The sequence below is a fragment of the Nicotiana tomentosiformis genome, chromosome 2, assembly GCF_000390325.3.
Source record: "Nicotiana tomentosiformis chromosome 2, ASM39032v3, whole genome shotgun sequence".
In the NCBI taxonomy this organism is placed as follows: domain Eukaryota; kingdom Viridiplantae; phylum Streptophyta; class Magnoliopsida; order Solanales; family Solanaceae; genus Nicotiana; species Nicotiana tomentosiformis.
Window position 1 is genome coordinate 19,078,079 of NC_090813.1, and position 17,644 is coordinate 19,095,722.

At 36.3% G+C, this 17,644-nt stretch overlaps 1 protein-coding gene and 1 pseudogene across 1 annotated transcript; both read left to right on the top strand.

Annotated features, from left to right (window-relative positions):
* Positions 1-1,860: 1,860 nt before the first annotated feature.
* On the top strand, positions 1,861-3,106 carry LOC138904434 (uncharacterized). The gene is made up of 4 exons (XM_070192933.1): positions 1,861-1,893; positions 2,002-2,074; positions 2,526-2,674; positions 2,816-3,106. The coding sequence occupies exons 1-4, from the start codon at positions 1,861-1,863 to the stop codon at positions 3,104-3,106; spliced, it is 546 nt and encodes a 181-aa protein (XP_070049034.1).
* A 10,503-nt stretch (positions 3,107-13,609) lies between these two features.
* Positions 13,610-17,635, top strand: LOC117274479 (E3 ubiquitin-protein ligase RZFP34-like; annotated as a pseudogene).
* Positions 17,636-17,644: the final 9 nt, after the last annotated feature.

Consider the following 17,644-nt stretch of genomic DNA (forward strand, 5'->3'; position numbering starts at 1 on the left):
AAAAGTGTGGGTTCTTCGTATCATGTTACTGCACAAGGCGAGCATGGTGTTTTATCTCTAATAGAGGATGACGAGAAATTGGACGATGTTTTACCGTGTTATCACATATCCTTCAATGATGAAGACCCTCAAGAAGATGAAGATGTGAAAGATGCTCCACATAAACTTGAAGAAGGAGTGAAGACTACAGTTGATGCCTTAAAAGAAGTTAAACTTAGCACCGATAAAGAACCAAGACCTACCTACCTAAGTGCTTTACTAGAAGTGGATGAAGAAAGCACTTATATAGAGTTACTCAAGGAGTTCAGGGATGTTTTTGCTTGGAGATACAAAGAGATGCCTGGCTTGGACCCGAAAGTAGTAGTCCATCACCTTGCCGTCAAGAATGGTACTCTCCCAAAGGCGTTTTAGGCCGGACTTAGTTCCCTTGATTGAAACCGAAGTTAACAAACTCATCAAAGCGGAATTTATTCATGAAGTTGGGTTTCAAGTATTGTCCATGTAAGGAAGAAGAATGTCCAGATTCGAGTGTGCGTCAACTTCAGGGATCTCAACAATGCGTGTCCCAAAGATGAATTCCTGCTTCCTATTCCATAGCTGATGATCGATGCTACTACTGGGTATGAGGCAATATCGTTTATGGATGGTTCGTCAGGCTATAATAAAATTCGCATGGCACTAAAAGATGAAGAACTTACTGCATTCCGTACCCCCAAGGGTATTTATTGCTACAGGGTAATGCCTTTTGGCTTGAAGAACGATGATGCTACTTATCAAAGGGATATGCAGAATATTTTTGACAACCTTCTACACAAAAATGTCGAATGCTATGTGGACGACTTGGTGGTAAAATCAAGAAAGAGAGGCGACCACTTGAAAGACTTGAGAATGGTGTTTGAGTTACTGTGGAGGTACCAACTTAGGATGAATCCATTGAAATGCGCCTTTGGAGTTACTTTCGGAAAGTTCCTTGGTTTCATTGTCCGACATCGATGGATTGAAATTGATCAAGCCAAAGTAATGCAATCTTGAAAATGCATGAGCCTCAGGATATTCACGAATTGAAAAGTTTGCAAGGAAAGTTAGCGTACCTTAGGAGATTCATCTCAAACCTAGCTGGAAGTTGCCAACCATTCAATCACCTTATGAAGAAAGGTGTCCCTTTCAAATGGGACCAAGCGTGGAGCAATGCCTTTGAGAGCATTAAATTCTAATTGATGAAGCCTCCAGTTTTGGCAGCCCCTATACTTGGAAAGTCCGCTGATACTATACATTTCAGCACAAAAAAGGTATGTTGTAGCGCTGTTGGCCCAAGAAAATAGTGAAGGGAAAGAAAACTCCTTTTACTACTTGAGCAGGATGATAACACTAAATGAACTAAATTATTCGCAAATTGATAATTTATGTTTGGCGCTAGTCTTCTCAATCCAAAAGTTAAAGCACTACTTTCAAGCTCATACCGTTCGTTTGGTTTCTAGAGAAAATCCCATCAAGTTCGTGATGTCAAAACCTGTCCTTAGTGATCGACTAACAAAGTGGTACCTCCAGTTTCAACAATTTGAAATCGTGTACATCCCTCAAAAGGCTATAAAAGGGCAATCATTAGCGGACTTCTTAGCAGATCACCCTATACCTGATGATTGGGAGCTAACTGACAAACTACCTGATGAGGACGCAATGGTCATTGAAGTTCAGCCTCCTTGGAAGATGTACTTCGATGGTGCTGCACATCGCGGATGAGCTGGTGCTGGTGTAGTATTTGTCACTTCTCAAGGTGAAGTTCTGCCCTACTCTTTTACGTTGACGCAACTCTGCTCTAACAACGTTGCTGAGTATCAAGCACTAATACTTGGGCTTTAAATGGCTGTCGAAATGAAGCGGTTGCAATTGCAAGTATTTGGTGACTCTTAGTTAGTGGTCAATCGGCTTCTAGGTAGTTATGAGGTTAAGAAGCCTGAAATACACCCATATCATGATTACGCTAAAAATTAATGGGTTCAGCATGTGCCAAGGAAAGAAAATAAGAAGGCTGATGCTTTAGCTGCCCTAGCTTCATCGTTAAACGCAAGTTACTGTATGCCAAAAATGGGTAGTACCGCCGCCAAATGAGGCTGAAGGTGAAGAAAATGAACTCAGGCATCTTGTCGATGTTTCTAAAGTTTAGAAAGAAGAATGGCGACAACCCATTATCGACTACTTATACTATGGGATACTTCCAGAAAATCCGAGAAGAAGGACTGAAATCCGTCGCTGTGCACCTCGCTTCCTTTACTACAAATATACTCTATACAGAAGGTCATTCGAAGGAGTACTATTGCGATGCTTAGGGGAAGAAGAAGCACTCCAAGCTTTGCAAGAGGCACATTCTGGGTATGTGGGTCACACCAATCTGGACCAAAGCTCCACTTCCATATAAAAAGGATGGGATATTATTGGCCAACGATGGTAAAAAAATTGCTTGGACTACACTTGAAGATGCAAGGCTTTTCGATTCCATGCGAATTTTATTCATCAACCTCTTGAAGTGTTGCACCCGACTGTGGCATCCTGGCCGTTTGATGCTTGGGGATTAGATGTTGTTGGACCGCTGCCAAAGTTCTCTGGTGGGCACCTATACATCTTGGCTGCAACTGACTACTTCTCAAAATGGGCTGAAGCTGTTGCTCTTAAGGAGGTAAATAAGGAAAATGTTGCAAGTTTCATCTGAGTAAACATAATTTATCGCTTTGGCATTCCTCGTTACACAATAACGGATAATGGAAAACCATTCGATAATAGGTTGATGAACAAGATTTGTGATCTCTTTGGCTTCAAGCAACATAACTCTTCGATGTATAATGTTGTCGTCAATGGTCTAGCTGAGGCATTCAACAAAACTCTATGCAACTTGTTAAAGAAAGTCATCTCCAAATCCAAACGAGATTGGAATGACCGTATGGAAGAAGCTCTATGGGCATATAGGACGACTCACCGCACACCAACACAAGCGACTCTTTATTCACTCATTTATGGAGTCGAAGCCATTTTTCTACTCGAGCGTCAAATACCTTCATTACGATTGGCTATTCAAGAAGGAATCACTGATGAAGAAAATGCTCGACTTTGATTAGCAGAATTGGAGGCTCTTGATAAGAAGAGGTTGGAAGATCAACATAGTATTGAATGTTATAAAGATCGATTGTCTCACGCCTTCAATAAAAGAGTTCGCCCGAGATCCTTTCAAGTAGGAGATTAAGTCCTTGCCATACGAAGACCCATTATTACTTCCATAAACCTGTAGGGAATTCCACTTCTGTTACACCCTGTGCGTCCTAAGGTGACGTAATGAATATGAGACTTGTTAATCATAATTTAAATGATTTTAAAGTCATAATATGGCTATATATAATATTTGGATAGAAAATATGAAGTTTGGGAAAAATTGGATTAAAGTTGCGGAAAAATCGACTAAGGATTTGCCATGTAACAGAGCTTTTTGAGAAATATATTTCGTGTGCTATATGAAGTATTTTTAGGACATATTATATACCAAATTGAAGGTATTGGAATGTATTTTCCAACGCACTTAACCGTTCATTTATACAATATCCGAATAAAAGTTTATAAGCCTTGGAAGATGGGCGAATGAGAGGGTACCAAGCTAGCACCTTTTGACTTTTCAAACGTTGATATATATGTCTTAACTCGTCTATCTTCATTTCTACATAGAACCTGACCAGAGAATACCATAAAACCTATCCTTGAGCTCTCTAATAGTGTTTCAAAGAATATTATCATCCCGGGCACGGAATCGAGAAGCGATAACATCAGAACGATCCCTACGACGTAAGTATCGCTATATCGCCTCTCTTTTTCTTTGTAGTTTGAGTTTTGGAATGTATTTAATAGTTAATAAAATTCCTAATTTCTGTATTTAAGTGCTTAAATATCAAGTAAGGTTCATAAATTCATTTCCTAATAGTTAGAACTCACGGGACGGTGATCGGAAGCCGTGAGTTCGAGTTATTTGACTTTATAGTGGACTGTTTTGTGGGTTGTTTCGTGTTGCCTTTGGGGTGTATATTTTTATAAATTTTAATGGAGTTTTGGAGGACAAATTGTGTGGAGAAACACCGCATAATAATGGAATGGTGGGCTGGTCGTTCATCATTATATTATTTTAAGTTGTTTGACACTACTTTTGTTGTCGTTTTATGTATGAAGTGATTAGGGTGTGTGGGCTGTTTTGTGGCATATTGTGATGGAGATAATGTTGGAAAATGATGCTCACATGTTGTTATTATTGTGTTCTTGTTGTTGTTGGTATATGGTATTGGAGGAGGGCCTAGTTACAGGGGAGATGCTGCACAAATTTACATAAACGAACTACTAGTTTAAATTGCGGACTTAGCCTTTACTCAGCACTGATTTTGAATCTCCTTATGATGTGGTAGATTGAATTGAGTGGTTTGAAGAATTTCTTGGAAGGTATTAAGTAGTCAACGGAGTTAAGGTATGTTAGGGCTATCCCTTCTTTCTTTTTGGCACGATCCAAATGATACAAACGAAACGAGCAAAATACACAACTTTCATAAATGACTATATTCATAGAAATACTAGGAGTGTCTATATTATTTATTCCCCATGTGAATTATTATTATATCCTCTATTCATGGGTCTCATAAAAATATGTATTTGATAAAGTTTATCCGAAAGGCATATTGATTTTATGATATTTGAGAAATCTTATTAACGTATTTTTTATGCATTTCATGCATTTATACATGTACATTGATCCATGACCAGAAGGCGTTATATATGTGTATATTATATGTATATGGGATATGGGAAAAGGTTATGGCGTTATATACGCACCATCACCCGATCAGCTGGTATACGTTGATGACTTTGCCCATATTGGCTGAGATGATATGATGAGATGCCCTCATAGGCTTGATAATGTTATGAACGCATATACCTATGCATGGTATGACATTTATATGCACATGCATGATATTATAAATTTTCATGATTCACTGAGCTATTCAGAATTTCAGGTTAAGTTCTTTACTCCATGTTTCTTTCATGTCTTTTATATACTACTGTCATGCCTTACATACTCGGTACTTTATTTGTGATGACGTCCCTTTTGCCTGGGGACTTTGTGTTTCATGCCCGCAGGTCCCGATAGATAGGTTGAGAGTTCTCCTAGTAGGCTATCAGCTCAGCAGAAAATGTTTGTGCACTTCACTTGCTCCGGAGTTGCCTATTTGGTCAGTATGATTTGAATATATATTTTTTGGTATGGCAGGGCTCTATCCCGAACTTTATGATATTTATGTACTCTTAGAGGCTTGTAGACAGATGTCATGTATATATATACTAGTATGGCCATACATGCCAATACGTCATATGTATAAGTCGGTATATCAAGTTGGGTTACCTTATATTGAGTATTTCCTCATGTTTTATTCTACTTATCTCACGACATCCTCTCCGGCTCAATTACTTATGATAGTGTGATACGAAAGATACGTTACGTTGGTACTCGGTTGAGTAAGGTACCGGGTGCCCGGCGCGGTCCATCGGTTTGGGTCGTGACTACATCAAAATGGGATGGGCCATATGTCATACAAGAAGCTTACTCAAGTAGGGATTACAAGCTAGTTGATCACGATGGCATGAGAATCGGCCCTATCAATGGCAAGTTTTTGAAGAAGTATTACCCTTGAAGTTGAAACGCTCCTTGACGCATGGGCCTAAACTGCATGTTCCTATACTCCTGGCCCGTATGAATCTAAACTGTGTATGGCCCACCCAAAAAAAAAGTCCGCTAGGTTGAAAACCTCGAAAGGGGCGACCTAGATAAAAGATAGGACATAAAAAAAAAGAAGAAAAAAATAAAGTCCTCTAGGTTGAAAACCTCGAAGGGGCGGCCTAGGCAAAAGTTAGGACAAAAAAAAAGTCCTCTAGGTTGAAAACCTCGAAAGGGGCGGCCTAAGCAAAAGTTAGGACATAAAAAAAATATATCCACCCATTCTGAACTACGGTATGACTTGATCCTCTTCACCGAGGTACGTAGGCAGCTTAGAGTTTCATTCTGAGTTCAGTAGCATAAGTTCAAAAGGGAGATTATATGACTTAGAGAGGGCAAACCTTCATGATAAACCAGTGTCTTCAATAGGGAGATTATAGTCTTTTAGGAGGCTACCAAGTATTTGCACTGAAGTTTAGGGATTTACTATGTTCTCATGTTCACCAATTCTTTAAGTACTCTAGTTTTCAAGTTTGCTGCTCTTCAAGTTGAAATGTTTAAACCCTCAAAGTCTCCAAGTTAAAGTCTTCAAGTCCGTCGGTCTTCAAGTTGAAGTCTCCAAGTTGAAATCTTCAAGTCCATTGGCCTTCAAGTTGAAGTCTTCACGTTCGCCACTCTTCAATTTGAAGTATGCAAAGTCCGTCAAATCTTCAAAGTTTTCAAATATTCAAGTCAATATCGTCAAGTCCACGAAGTCTTCAAGTTGAAGCTTTATAATTTTCCAATCTTAAGGTGGACATATAAGTCCTTTTGCACCTTAAGTTGGCCTCTTCGTGAGTTTTTTTCCTTAAAAGGAAACTATAACTTTCCAATCTTAAGGCGCACATATAAGTCCCTTTGCACCTTAAGTTGGCCTCTTCGTGGGTTTGTCCTTAAAAGAAAACTATATTTTCCAATCTTAAGGTGGACATGTAAGTCTCTTGAGAGTAATCTCTCCTATAGTTGGGGCATATTGAGAGTAATCTCTATAATAGTCGGGTCATTTTGAGAGTAATATCTCCGATAGTCGAGCCACATTGAGAGTAATCTCTCATATAGTCGATTCATATTGAGAGTAATCTCTCCGATAATTGGGCCATGAGAGTAATCTCTCCGATATTCGGGCGGGGATGAGTACCCATCCCTTCACACTCTAAGATTATCTTCTTTATGCATGGATTATCTCGTTAAACAAGAACATATCCTTCTCGTTTGACCTAAAAAAAAAGAGACAAAAACGCAAAATTGCAATTGATGCTTAATAAATAGATGAGCAGGGGTTTATATAGATCTTAAAGGGGGCTACTGAAACGTGAAGTGCCGATGTGGGATCAATGTTTAGTCGGCTCCGACAATTAGTTTCCCACATGAATTGGGATGCGGTAATTTGATCGGATAATAATACTTTGTTCCACAATCCAAGTAGAAGTCTAATTAAGTATTGGAAAGAAGCTTGATTCTGACGGAGCCACGTGCACTAAATTGCACAACTATTTGAGAAGAAACTCAAGACTTACATGACGTGATCTTGGACTTACCTTGAAAATTCTGATCTAAATAGTTCATACCAATCAAAGCCCACTTTACATGGAACTTGCATAAAGAACTCATCTGGCACTTGTGTAGGAAAATGCCAAAATATCATGCAATGCTATGAGTTGGATTTGAGATTATTTAATTAATCTAGAATGGCAAGTATACTATACCTATGACTATTATGATTCTCCATTTTGGCTAAAGTCAAAATGGAACATTAGCAAACCAATAACATGTTCATCGTGACTGAATTTGGAACCTTAGTGTTTCAAGCTTTGGAGTTATCATTATTACTTTTTAGAAGGATGGGTTAAGCTTTATGTGAAAATAAAGAGGAGGAAGGATGTTTCTTCACATTACTTCAAGCCTAGTCGTTAAATGGGATGAGTTTTGAAGTAGGGGATATTTGTAGGCACACAAATTTTATTGAATTTAGATTCAATAAAATAATTTGGACTATATTTTAAATTCAAGATATATTGGTCCAAATAAATATTATGGGCTAATATATAATTGAATTAATTATATAAGTCTAATACATATGGACTAAATGAGTAAGTCTTAATCCATTGGGCTAGCCCATTTAATTGAGCTAAAGTGATGAGCCCATTTCATTAGGCCCAAGATATCATCTTCCTAGAGGCCAAGTTTGGTGCCACATGTGAAATTACGTGGCACGCCAAGTCAAACGGAAGAGCCAATAAGATCTTGCTATGTGTCAAAATGACAAAGCATGCCAAGCCAAATTAAAAGGCCAATGAAAATGCGCCACATGTGCAAGTGACATGTTCTGGCCAATCAAATGCGGCCTTGTCACACTTCAGTCTGATTGGTCGGAAAGAGTTTGTTCTTATCATAACTCTTCCTTCCCACAACTATAAATAGGTGTCTTCATAACCCAGAAAAGAGACCGGAAGTTATAATAAAAAGCAAGAGAGAGCTCGTGGATCAAACGCCGCAAATTTCTCTACAAGTTTCAAACTTCAAGCAATCAAGTTCAAGTACAAGAAATCAAGTTCAAGCTCAAGAACCAAGAATTTCAAGCTCAAGAAATCAAGTTCAAGCTCAAGAACGAAGAACAAGTCAATATTCAAGGAGTACGAGTTCAAATCAAAGTTTGTGATAGTTGAATTCAAGATCATCGTTCGTGAAAATAAATATAGATTTAAGATCAAGCTCAAAGGTCCTTGAATTTATTTACTATTGGAAAGAAGAATTAGAGGATTCATAGATATTGTACACTCAAATATTTGAAATCAAATACTACGATTGTTGCAATATTTTTGGTCTTGATTATTTTCCTGACGCAAATTTATTGTCTTTGATTGGGTGATTATAGATCAACTTACCAAGTCATCACACTTCTTGCCAGTAAATACCACAGATTCAGCAGAAGATTATGCCAAGTTGTACATTCAGGAAATCGTCTGATTGCATGGGTCTCCGTTGTCCATCATTTCAGATCATGGTGCTCGGTTTATAACGAACTTTTAGAAGACCTTTCAGAAAGGATTAGGCACAAGTTCTTTTTATCCTTAGAAAGATGGCAATGCAAAGTGCATTATTCAGATACTTGAGGATATGTCCATGATGTTAAAAGTAACTGGGATGATCACATACCTCTCATTTAATTTTCTAATAATAATAGCTATCATTCTAGTATCAAGATGGCATCGTACGAAGCTCTGTATGGGTGAAGGTGTAGATCGCCAATTGGTTGGTTCAAAGTTGGCGAAGCAGAGTTGTTGGGACCAGATTTGGTCCATCAGGCTATAGAGAAAGTCAAGTTGATTCAAGAGCGTTTGAAAACAGCTCAGAGCCACCAAAAGTCCTATATATTCGGACGTGCTACATAGAGACCTAGATTTTCAAGTTGATGATTGGGAGTTTCTGAAAGTTTTGCCTATGTAAGGTGTTATAACATTTGGGAAGGAAGGAAAGCTCAGTTCCAGATACATCTGGCCGTATAGGATCCTACGAAGGATAAGCCAATTAGCTTATGAGTTAGAGTTGCCACTAGAATTTACACCCATACAACCAGTATTTCACGTATCATGTTATGACATTCAAGTTTCTAGTACTCAGATACTCATGTAAATTCAGTACTCATTTACTCATATCAGTTCAATACTCAGATACTCATGTCAGTCCAGTACTCAGATATTCATGCCAGCTTAGTACTCAGAAATTGACGTCAATTCAGTACTCAAATATTCGTGCCAGTTCAATATTCATATATCCATGTTAGTTCAGTATTCAGGTATCCATGGCAGACCAGTATTCACTCAATGCAATAGTCATTCAGTTCAGTATCTAAACAGTTCAGTAATTATGTATTCATTCAGTTTAGTATACAAGTGTTCATGAAATTCCAGTGTTTAAATGTTTCCATCAGACCCGTTTAAGGTCCAGAGTTAGTCATAGTTTCCGTCAGGACAATCATTCAAGGACGAATGATCCCATGGGGGAGATAATGTAACACCCCGTACATTCGGACTAGGTGGATATGTTAAATGGGAATTAATTTTATATTTTAGACATATGAAGTCCTAGCGGGATGAGTATAGGTGAAAATAGTTATTTTGGAATCAAGACGGAGAGTGAGGTGCATAAGATTTGATAAATCGACTAAGTTTACAAAAGGTTTGTCTTGCAGCAGGATGTAGTGAAAATGTGTAAGGAATTTGGGAAAATGCAAAACACGAAAGTTGTAGCCCTTTGAAATATCTTTTCAACTATATATTGTGGATCTCGAACGGATCTTTGTGAAAAATGTTATGTGCGTTTTACAGAGCAATGAGCAATATGCATGCTAGGTGCGCGCCCGGATGGTTCCGTGTGCGGCCGCGCACTTGTGGCAGTGTTACTGCCTTTCTGCACGTTAGGTGTGCAGTTGGGCCTTCAAGTGCGCGGGAGCGCACCCGGGGGTCTTTTTTAAAGCCATACTTCATCCCCCACACCCCAAAACACAAAACACTTGCTCTAGAAAGGGAAGCTCTCAAGAACCTAACTCCTCAAAGGTCCCTCCATCATCCAAGGTAAGTTCTAATGGTGATTCTAAGTTAATTTCAATTCCCCAATACCTTATTAACATGGGTAAAATCTCCAAATCATTAGATATTCGATTGGGACATCATGGTTGAGAAAAAAAACCCTAGAACTCGAATTCAAGAGGATTGAACTTCAAAAAGGTAATGTCTTCACCCTCTAATTGATTATAACATTGGATTATTGATTATGGACTCTAAGTTCATGAGATATGAGTTGATGGGTTTGATAGAAAAATATGAGCGGTTATGGATTTGGATTGTTGGTTGTTGATTATTGATTAAGGGTGTTGTTTATCTTATGGGTGATGAACAATGATATTGATTCTAACAAATTGAGGTTTTAGAATTTATCTAGGAGTAAGAGAATGAGGTGTTTGGTGTAAAAATAACATTAATGAGGGTTATGAAACTTTATACCCACCAAATATTTGATAAAATGCCTAAGTGACCAAAACATGAGTATTATTGGTAATATGGAATCCCTTTGACTTGTATTGATATAGATTAAAGTTGAAAGGGTTGGCGAATGTTGTATTATTCTCAAGAGCAAGAAGTTAAGATATGTGAGGCTAACTCTCTATGTTAGGAAATTTTAATGAGTCTCCCTACACTACGTTTCTTTTACGATGTTACTAATTGCCTCAGAAATATAATAAAGCCTAGTTCCTTGAATAGTTGCAGAACTTCTATTCTCTAGCTTCGTAACCCGTTCATGACTTTCATTTTGAACATTGTGAGCTTAGTGTGTAATCAATATAGACTTGGGTTTGATGCCCATGAGTCTCAGTCTAGATTACTCAGCATGTCATAAACAATTGAAGTTTAAGTTTTCATAATCAGTTCAAGAATATATGTCTCGGTCTAGTCCTATTCAGTATTCCAGTATCATGTAACTCAATATGATTAAGTATTTCAACATCACATATTACAGTATGATTTCAGCTCCAGAATTTAAATCCCTGAATGTTGAACACCTGTAATTGGGCCTGAGGCCGCCATTTATGCTTTATGCATGTTTGGACCTGAGGCCGCAGTTTATGCTTTATGCATGTTTGGGCCTGAGGCCACAGTTAATGCTTTGTGCATCTTTGGGCCTGATGTCGCAGTTATGTATACATATACTTGGGCCCGGGGCCGCAGTTTGTGCACATATATATATTGGGCCTGTGGCCACAGTTTATTTATTTAGATAAACATGTTGTCCATCATTCAGAAGAGGCAGTATTCATATCCTTACTTCCTTTGTTCAGTTATGAGTTATCAATTATCAATTCCGTTATGAGTTATCTATGCAGTTTCAATTTCAGCAATTATCATTCCAGTTAGTTATTTGTTCTTTATTATCAGCTCAATTTCAGTTTCAACATTTACAGTTCTTTCTTTCACTTGATTTACATACCAGTGCAATTCAAATGTACTGGTGTCCTTTTTTTGCCCGGGCTTGCATCTCACGATGCAGGTAATGATTTACAGGTTGACGATTCAGAGCGCTAGGATTCTCGTACCAGCTATTTGGTGATCCCAGTTCTTTCGGGGCATTATCATTACCTTACACACAGTCTTCAGTATTTTTAGACATTTAGTGTTTTCAGTACTTCATTAGAGGCTTCATAGACAGAGTCGCAGGCTTTTCATGTTAAGCTATGTTGGCTATAAATATGTTTTAGAATTGTATTAGTATTTCCGTACTTTGATATATATCATCTAGACTTTCAGTATATCAGCATGTGTTAGTTTATCTTCTGCATTCAGTATGTTATGATATCACATGTTGATTCAGTCATCCAGTTGGTTCGCTCGGTCGCATGTAGTCAAGCACTGAGTGCCGTGTTATGTCCAGGCCCAAGTTTGGGGCGTGATATTATTAGGATAAAATATTATGTTTAAAGTTATATTACTTTCAAATTTAGAAAGAAGTTATTCTTTTTTAAACGGACTAAAAAGAAAATAAATCTATTCTTTTTGAAATGGAGGGAATATAATTTATGATTACTAATACTCATTCCATCTTAGTTTATGTGAAATTTCATATCTAGTTGGTTCCAAATAAGAATGATCATTTTTATAGTTAAAAATAATTTATGTTACTGCTCATTTAAACCGTAATGACAGGTTTTCAAGCCATACAATTATTATAGCGTTCAAAAATTTTATTACTATACAACTATTATGGTATATTTAGTTAAGATCATAAATTTTTAAAAAAATCATTTTTATTTTTAAACTTCATATCCAAGTCAAATAGGATCACAGATGGATAAGAGAGTATTAAATTAATTGATTCTGTATGAACATCTAATGACTATTAATATTTTCCCTGAAAGTATTCTAGTGCCAACAAGAGATAGAGATGTTTAAGATCATAAGTGTTAAATATTTTTATTTCTTTTTAAACTTTGTATTCAACCAAATAAAATTTATTCAAAAGTCTGGCAACAATGATCATGAGAGAAAAAAGAGAAGTCTAATCAAAATTTGGCTTATTTGAAGAGTCAAATTATTTTTAACATAATTTTTTGTATTTCAAAACATATTAACGGTTTAAATTGTTATTTATATTATTCATTGTAGTTCTAATTAGGTAAATATCTACATTTATATCAAATTGGACGAATTATACTGGTGGTGAGTGCCAAATCAGAATTTATATTTTATGGGTTCATATTTTAAGGTTTTTATTTTTTTAGTATTGAACCTATTACATTTTTAATATTATGAGTTCATATCTACTATCTTTATAATTTTAATAATTTATTATATATTATTTTATATTCCGTATCAAAAATTATGAGTTTAATTAAACCTTTTATTAAATCACTAGATGCACCCTGCTAGTAATAGTAGTTTTTACTTTTGAAGGAATTTAGAGGAGATACTTTAACTAGAACTCTCGAGTTCAAATAAGGGCTAAACCGAAGAAATGCAAAAGTTTTTTTCCATTCTTGTTGTGTATTTACTACTCCATGTGTCTCATATTAACAGTTGTGATTATTAAAAATAGTTGTCTCAAATTATTTGTTATTTTAAAAGTTTAAGACAAAATTGATTGTTTATTTTCTTTTTCACTCTTAGTAATAATTGTTCTTGAAGATGGAGATAACATATAAATATAATAAATATTCAATAAAGAGAGAATATATCTTAAGATATAAATAAGGAAAAAATAATCTAATCTCTTTCCTAATTAATAGTAATTTTTACTAGACGTGTAAAAGAGAAATAAGACAGAGGGAGTATTTTATTAGCATAGAGAAAAGGAAAGATGGTTTGAGTAACTTTAGATCCGCCAAACTCTGGCGTGTCGCCTCGTCATCAGTACTATGGGGTTGGCCTTTGGGATTATCAAGGTTCTTGCAAGAAACCTTCATGTTATCAACCAAAAGCCACTCAATTTTAGCGTAATCTTTTACCCTTAATCGTTTAATCTGTTAAAGGTCTGATTTTGATCCATTTTCAAACTTTTCTTTTATGCCTATATTTGTATTTCTAACAAAGAGCTTATTTATATATATCTTTTCTTTTTAAATTATTTTGATTTTAATATTAGTTGGTGAAGAAAATGGAAACTGGTTCTCATGAACAAGGAATTTCACATTCATTGGCTGTTGATGAATCTATGACAGAAATGGGTTCTGGGAATTTCGGGTATTTTTTCATGCTTGATTATTTTAATATCTAAAATAAATTCGAGTTTATGTTTTATTATTTTTTAACTTCTCTTTTCTCTTTAGATGCTCGCATTATAGAAGGAGATGCAAAATTAGAGCACCTTGTTGTGATGAGATATTCGATTGCAGGCACTGCCACAATGATTCAAAGGTCTAAACTTTTTTCCTTTTCACCAAAAAAAGAAAAAGAAAAAAAGAGAGTTGGTTTTTATATCTTCTGTTGTAAATTGTAATCAGCTATAAGCTTTTTTTATCCTTTCAAATTTGAGCAGAATTCGTTGGAAGTTGATCCACTCAAACGGCACGATGTTCCTCGCCATGATATAAAAAGGGTTAGTAGTTTTTATGCCACCTTTTTCCTGCTCTATAAAGATTCAATTTGTATGAAGGTGAAGGTTCTGATCTTTGTAGTTACGTACTTATGTGCAGCCCGGTGCACGAAGCATCTCGCGTTTACGGGTTGTGATCAACCTATCCTAATGCAAACATCGGTGGCTAATTTTACGGCACGAACTCATGACCTACATGCCATACGGAGACAACTTTACCGTTGCTCCCAGGCTCTCCTTCTAGTTTCATACTTGTGGAACTACTAATATTAGCCTGCTGAGTTTCTAGTATTTGTTATCTTTAGTTATATATTGATAATTGCTACTTTTTGACGTGGATACACTATTTAATTCGTCACCAGATGATTATTTTATGTAAATAGGGATGTTACTAACTATTTTCTTTATGTTTGTTTCATCTCTTTATTACATTTCCTATGAAAGCTATAGTGGCTGAACGTAATAAAATAGAAATTACAACCGAAGAAGTAATAAGTATTTGGTCATGTACTTGGAAACTCCCCATTATGGCTAATCGAAATTTCGCCAAATTGAGAATGCAGTAGGTGAAATAAGGAGTATGCGATCAATGCCTTGGATTTATTGAGCGATGGTTTTTCAGAACCATATTTAACTAATACCACCAGAGTAGTTGCGTTCTACTTCTAGTCGGCCATGAACTAGATCAGAATTATTGGTGTACGTACAAAGTTCTGCATTGGTAGCCAAAAAATTGGGAACCTACATGTACAGTGTAGGGATCTATTAATGGTGCGAGGCCTTTTGGGAAAACCATGCGAGCTTGGCCCAAAGCGGACAATATCACACCATATTAAGAGTATCTTTGCGTTGGTTGAGCCCAACATGAATCTTTCTCAGCAAGTCCGCAAGAAGTGATCCCATTTTTTATCGGGTCTGAATAAAGACCAAAAGTCTTGAGTGACCGATCCTGCGAAACAACTAAAAAGATAAAAAAACATCATTAATTCATCATACTCGTTTCTAATAAACTAGAAAGAGTTGAATGAGGAACCATTCTGTTTCATCTGTGTCAGTTTAAGTTTCCTCTGCCATGTTAGTTAAATTTCTTTTGATGTGAGAATGAATGTGTGTTTGTTATATTTTCTTGTTTTTCATTCCTACTTTGTCGACTATTTCAACAATTAAGCTCCATATGATTTTTTTTCCAGGTCATTTGCTCATTATGTAACACAGAACAAGATGTGAGTTTTCTGGAAGTTAATAACTTATTCAGGTCATTATATATTTATGTTTGTTGCAGCATGGTTAAAACTGGTTTTTAACCCTGATTGCGCTTTAGGTTCAACAAACATGTGTTAATTGTGGGGTTTGTATGGGGAAGTACTATTGCTCAAAATGCAACTTCTTTGATGATGATGTAAGTTTCTGAAGATCATTCTACTCAAACGTTCTTGGTTCACTGTATGTCGTATTCTTAATCTTGCTAATTTCTATTTTTAGGTTTCCAAGGATCAATACCACTGTGATAAATGTGGAATCTGCAGGTTCATGTCTTACTAATATTGCTCTAAACTTTCAGTTCTTCGATACATTTTCCTAAACATTTCCGTTCATTTGAACACAAAGTCAACGATATCTGAGACATTGACCTAGTCATAAAATATTTTATCTGAAATCTCTCCAGCCGACCATTTTTAGTATGAAATGGAAAAACACTTGTTGGTTAATTCTCCATAAATGCTTCATCTCGTTCATTAGAATTTATTTGTGGGCTGTGGTTGATCATGGATAGTATTGGAGTGAAAATTAGGACATATTACTTAACATGCTCATCATCCATTTTACGTTTGAAGTGTGTTATATCGTGTCTAATATTTTCCTCTTTTTTTTCATTTCCTGCTCAAAATGCTTAAATGCATAACTGGTGGCAACAATAATTTCTTTCACTGCAACAGATGCGGTGAGTGAGATGCTTTACTCTTATGGATGAAATACTATTCTGCAACAAAAGCTCCTACGACCATCAGTTTTTTGTTTAGTTGATTAGTTACAGAAACAGAAAATCTGTTAACCTTTCCTTTTTCCTGCTTTTAGAGTGCTGTTATTCAAATCTGATGAAGGAATCACATATTTGTGTAGAAAGAGCAATGCACCATAATTGCCCTGTTCGCTTTGAGGCAAGCGCTAAATTTGAGGAAAAACGAAATTTTAGAAGGTGTAATTGAAATGGCAATTTATTTATTTATTGCTGGTATCACTTTGTGCAGTATATTTTTGACACTACAAAGAACATTACTGTCTTGCCTTGTGGACACACAATGCATCTGGAATGTGTGATGCAAATGGAACAGCATTTCCAATAAGCTTTCAGTTATTGTTGTTCTTATGTTGTAAGTCTACTGAAAGATACTGATTCCTAAACCTGCCCCCCTTCAAATCCCGTCGTTTTAACAATGTGGGGACGCAGGTATATATTCTTGTTCTGTTTGCTTATGATCATATTATGATATGTCTCGTGTTTGGGAAAAACTAGACCAGGAGGTACGCATATGACAACATGATTAAAATTATTTTCAAATATCTTCTTCACACTGATTAACTTCATCTATATTCTACTTCTAGGTTGCATCAACACCTATGCCTGAAATGTATCAAAATAAGATGGTGAGAGAAAGTCATATCTACCTTTGTGATTTTATACAAGTATGATACTCTTATTTTACATTTGAATTTCTGTTTCAATTGTTCAGGTTTTGATTCTTTGCAGTGATTGTGGGAAAACATCAGAGGTTAACTTCCATATTGTCGCACGTAAGTGCCCTAACTGTAAGTCCAATAACACAAGGCAGACGAGAGGAGGCCCCGGTTCATGCTCATCTAGCATTGAAGAAATGGTTAGCTGAGGTTTAAGGTTCTTAAATTAAATGGAGACCTAAGAGTTGCATTCTGTTTCCTGTTGCTGTTGTCAAATGTCAACCACCGATCGTTGTATCAATGTTCAAGGCAAGTTTAAGGCAACATCATTTGGAGGTTGTTGATTTATCTGTGGACTGTGGATCTTTTGGCTTTATCCTGTACAACAACAATAACTACGCTTAAATCCCAAATAAATTGGGAAACCGAAGTGTATTGAAAATTGGGATGGTTTGGTTCATTGGCCCAACAATACCCTGGGATTAGGTTCAATTCTAGTCTAGAATTAGAAAGAAGACCAAATAGTCTAAGGCTTGTTAGTGAGCTAGTCTAACCAAAAATCCTTCAGCCATTTTTAAATAATTAGATCTTTTCTTATTTTCATCCTAAATT

Bases quoted from the DNA above. Each gene is read 5' to 3' on its own strand.
- LOC138904434 (XM_070192933.1), top strand. From the start codon at position 1,861: ATGGCTGTCGAAATGAAGCGGTTGCAATTGCAA. The intron at 1,894-2,001 runs GTATTTGGTGAC...TAATGGGTTCAG, and splicing joins TGAAGCGGTTGCAATTGCAA to CATGTGCCAAGGAAAGAAAA. The intron at 2,675-2,815 runs GTAAATAAGGAA...TTTGGCTTCAAG, and splicing joins AAGCTGTTGCTCTTAAGGAG to CAACATAACTCTTCGATGTA.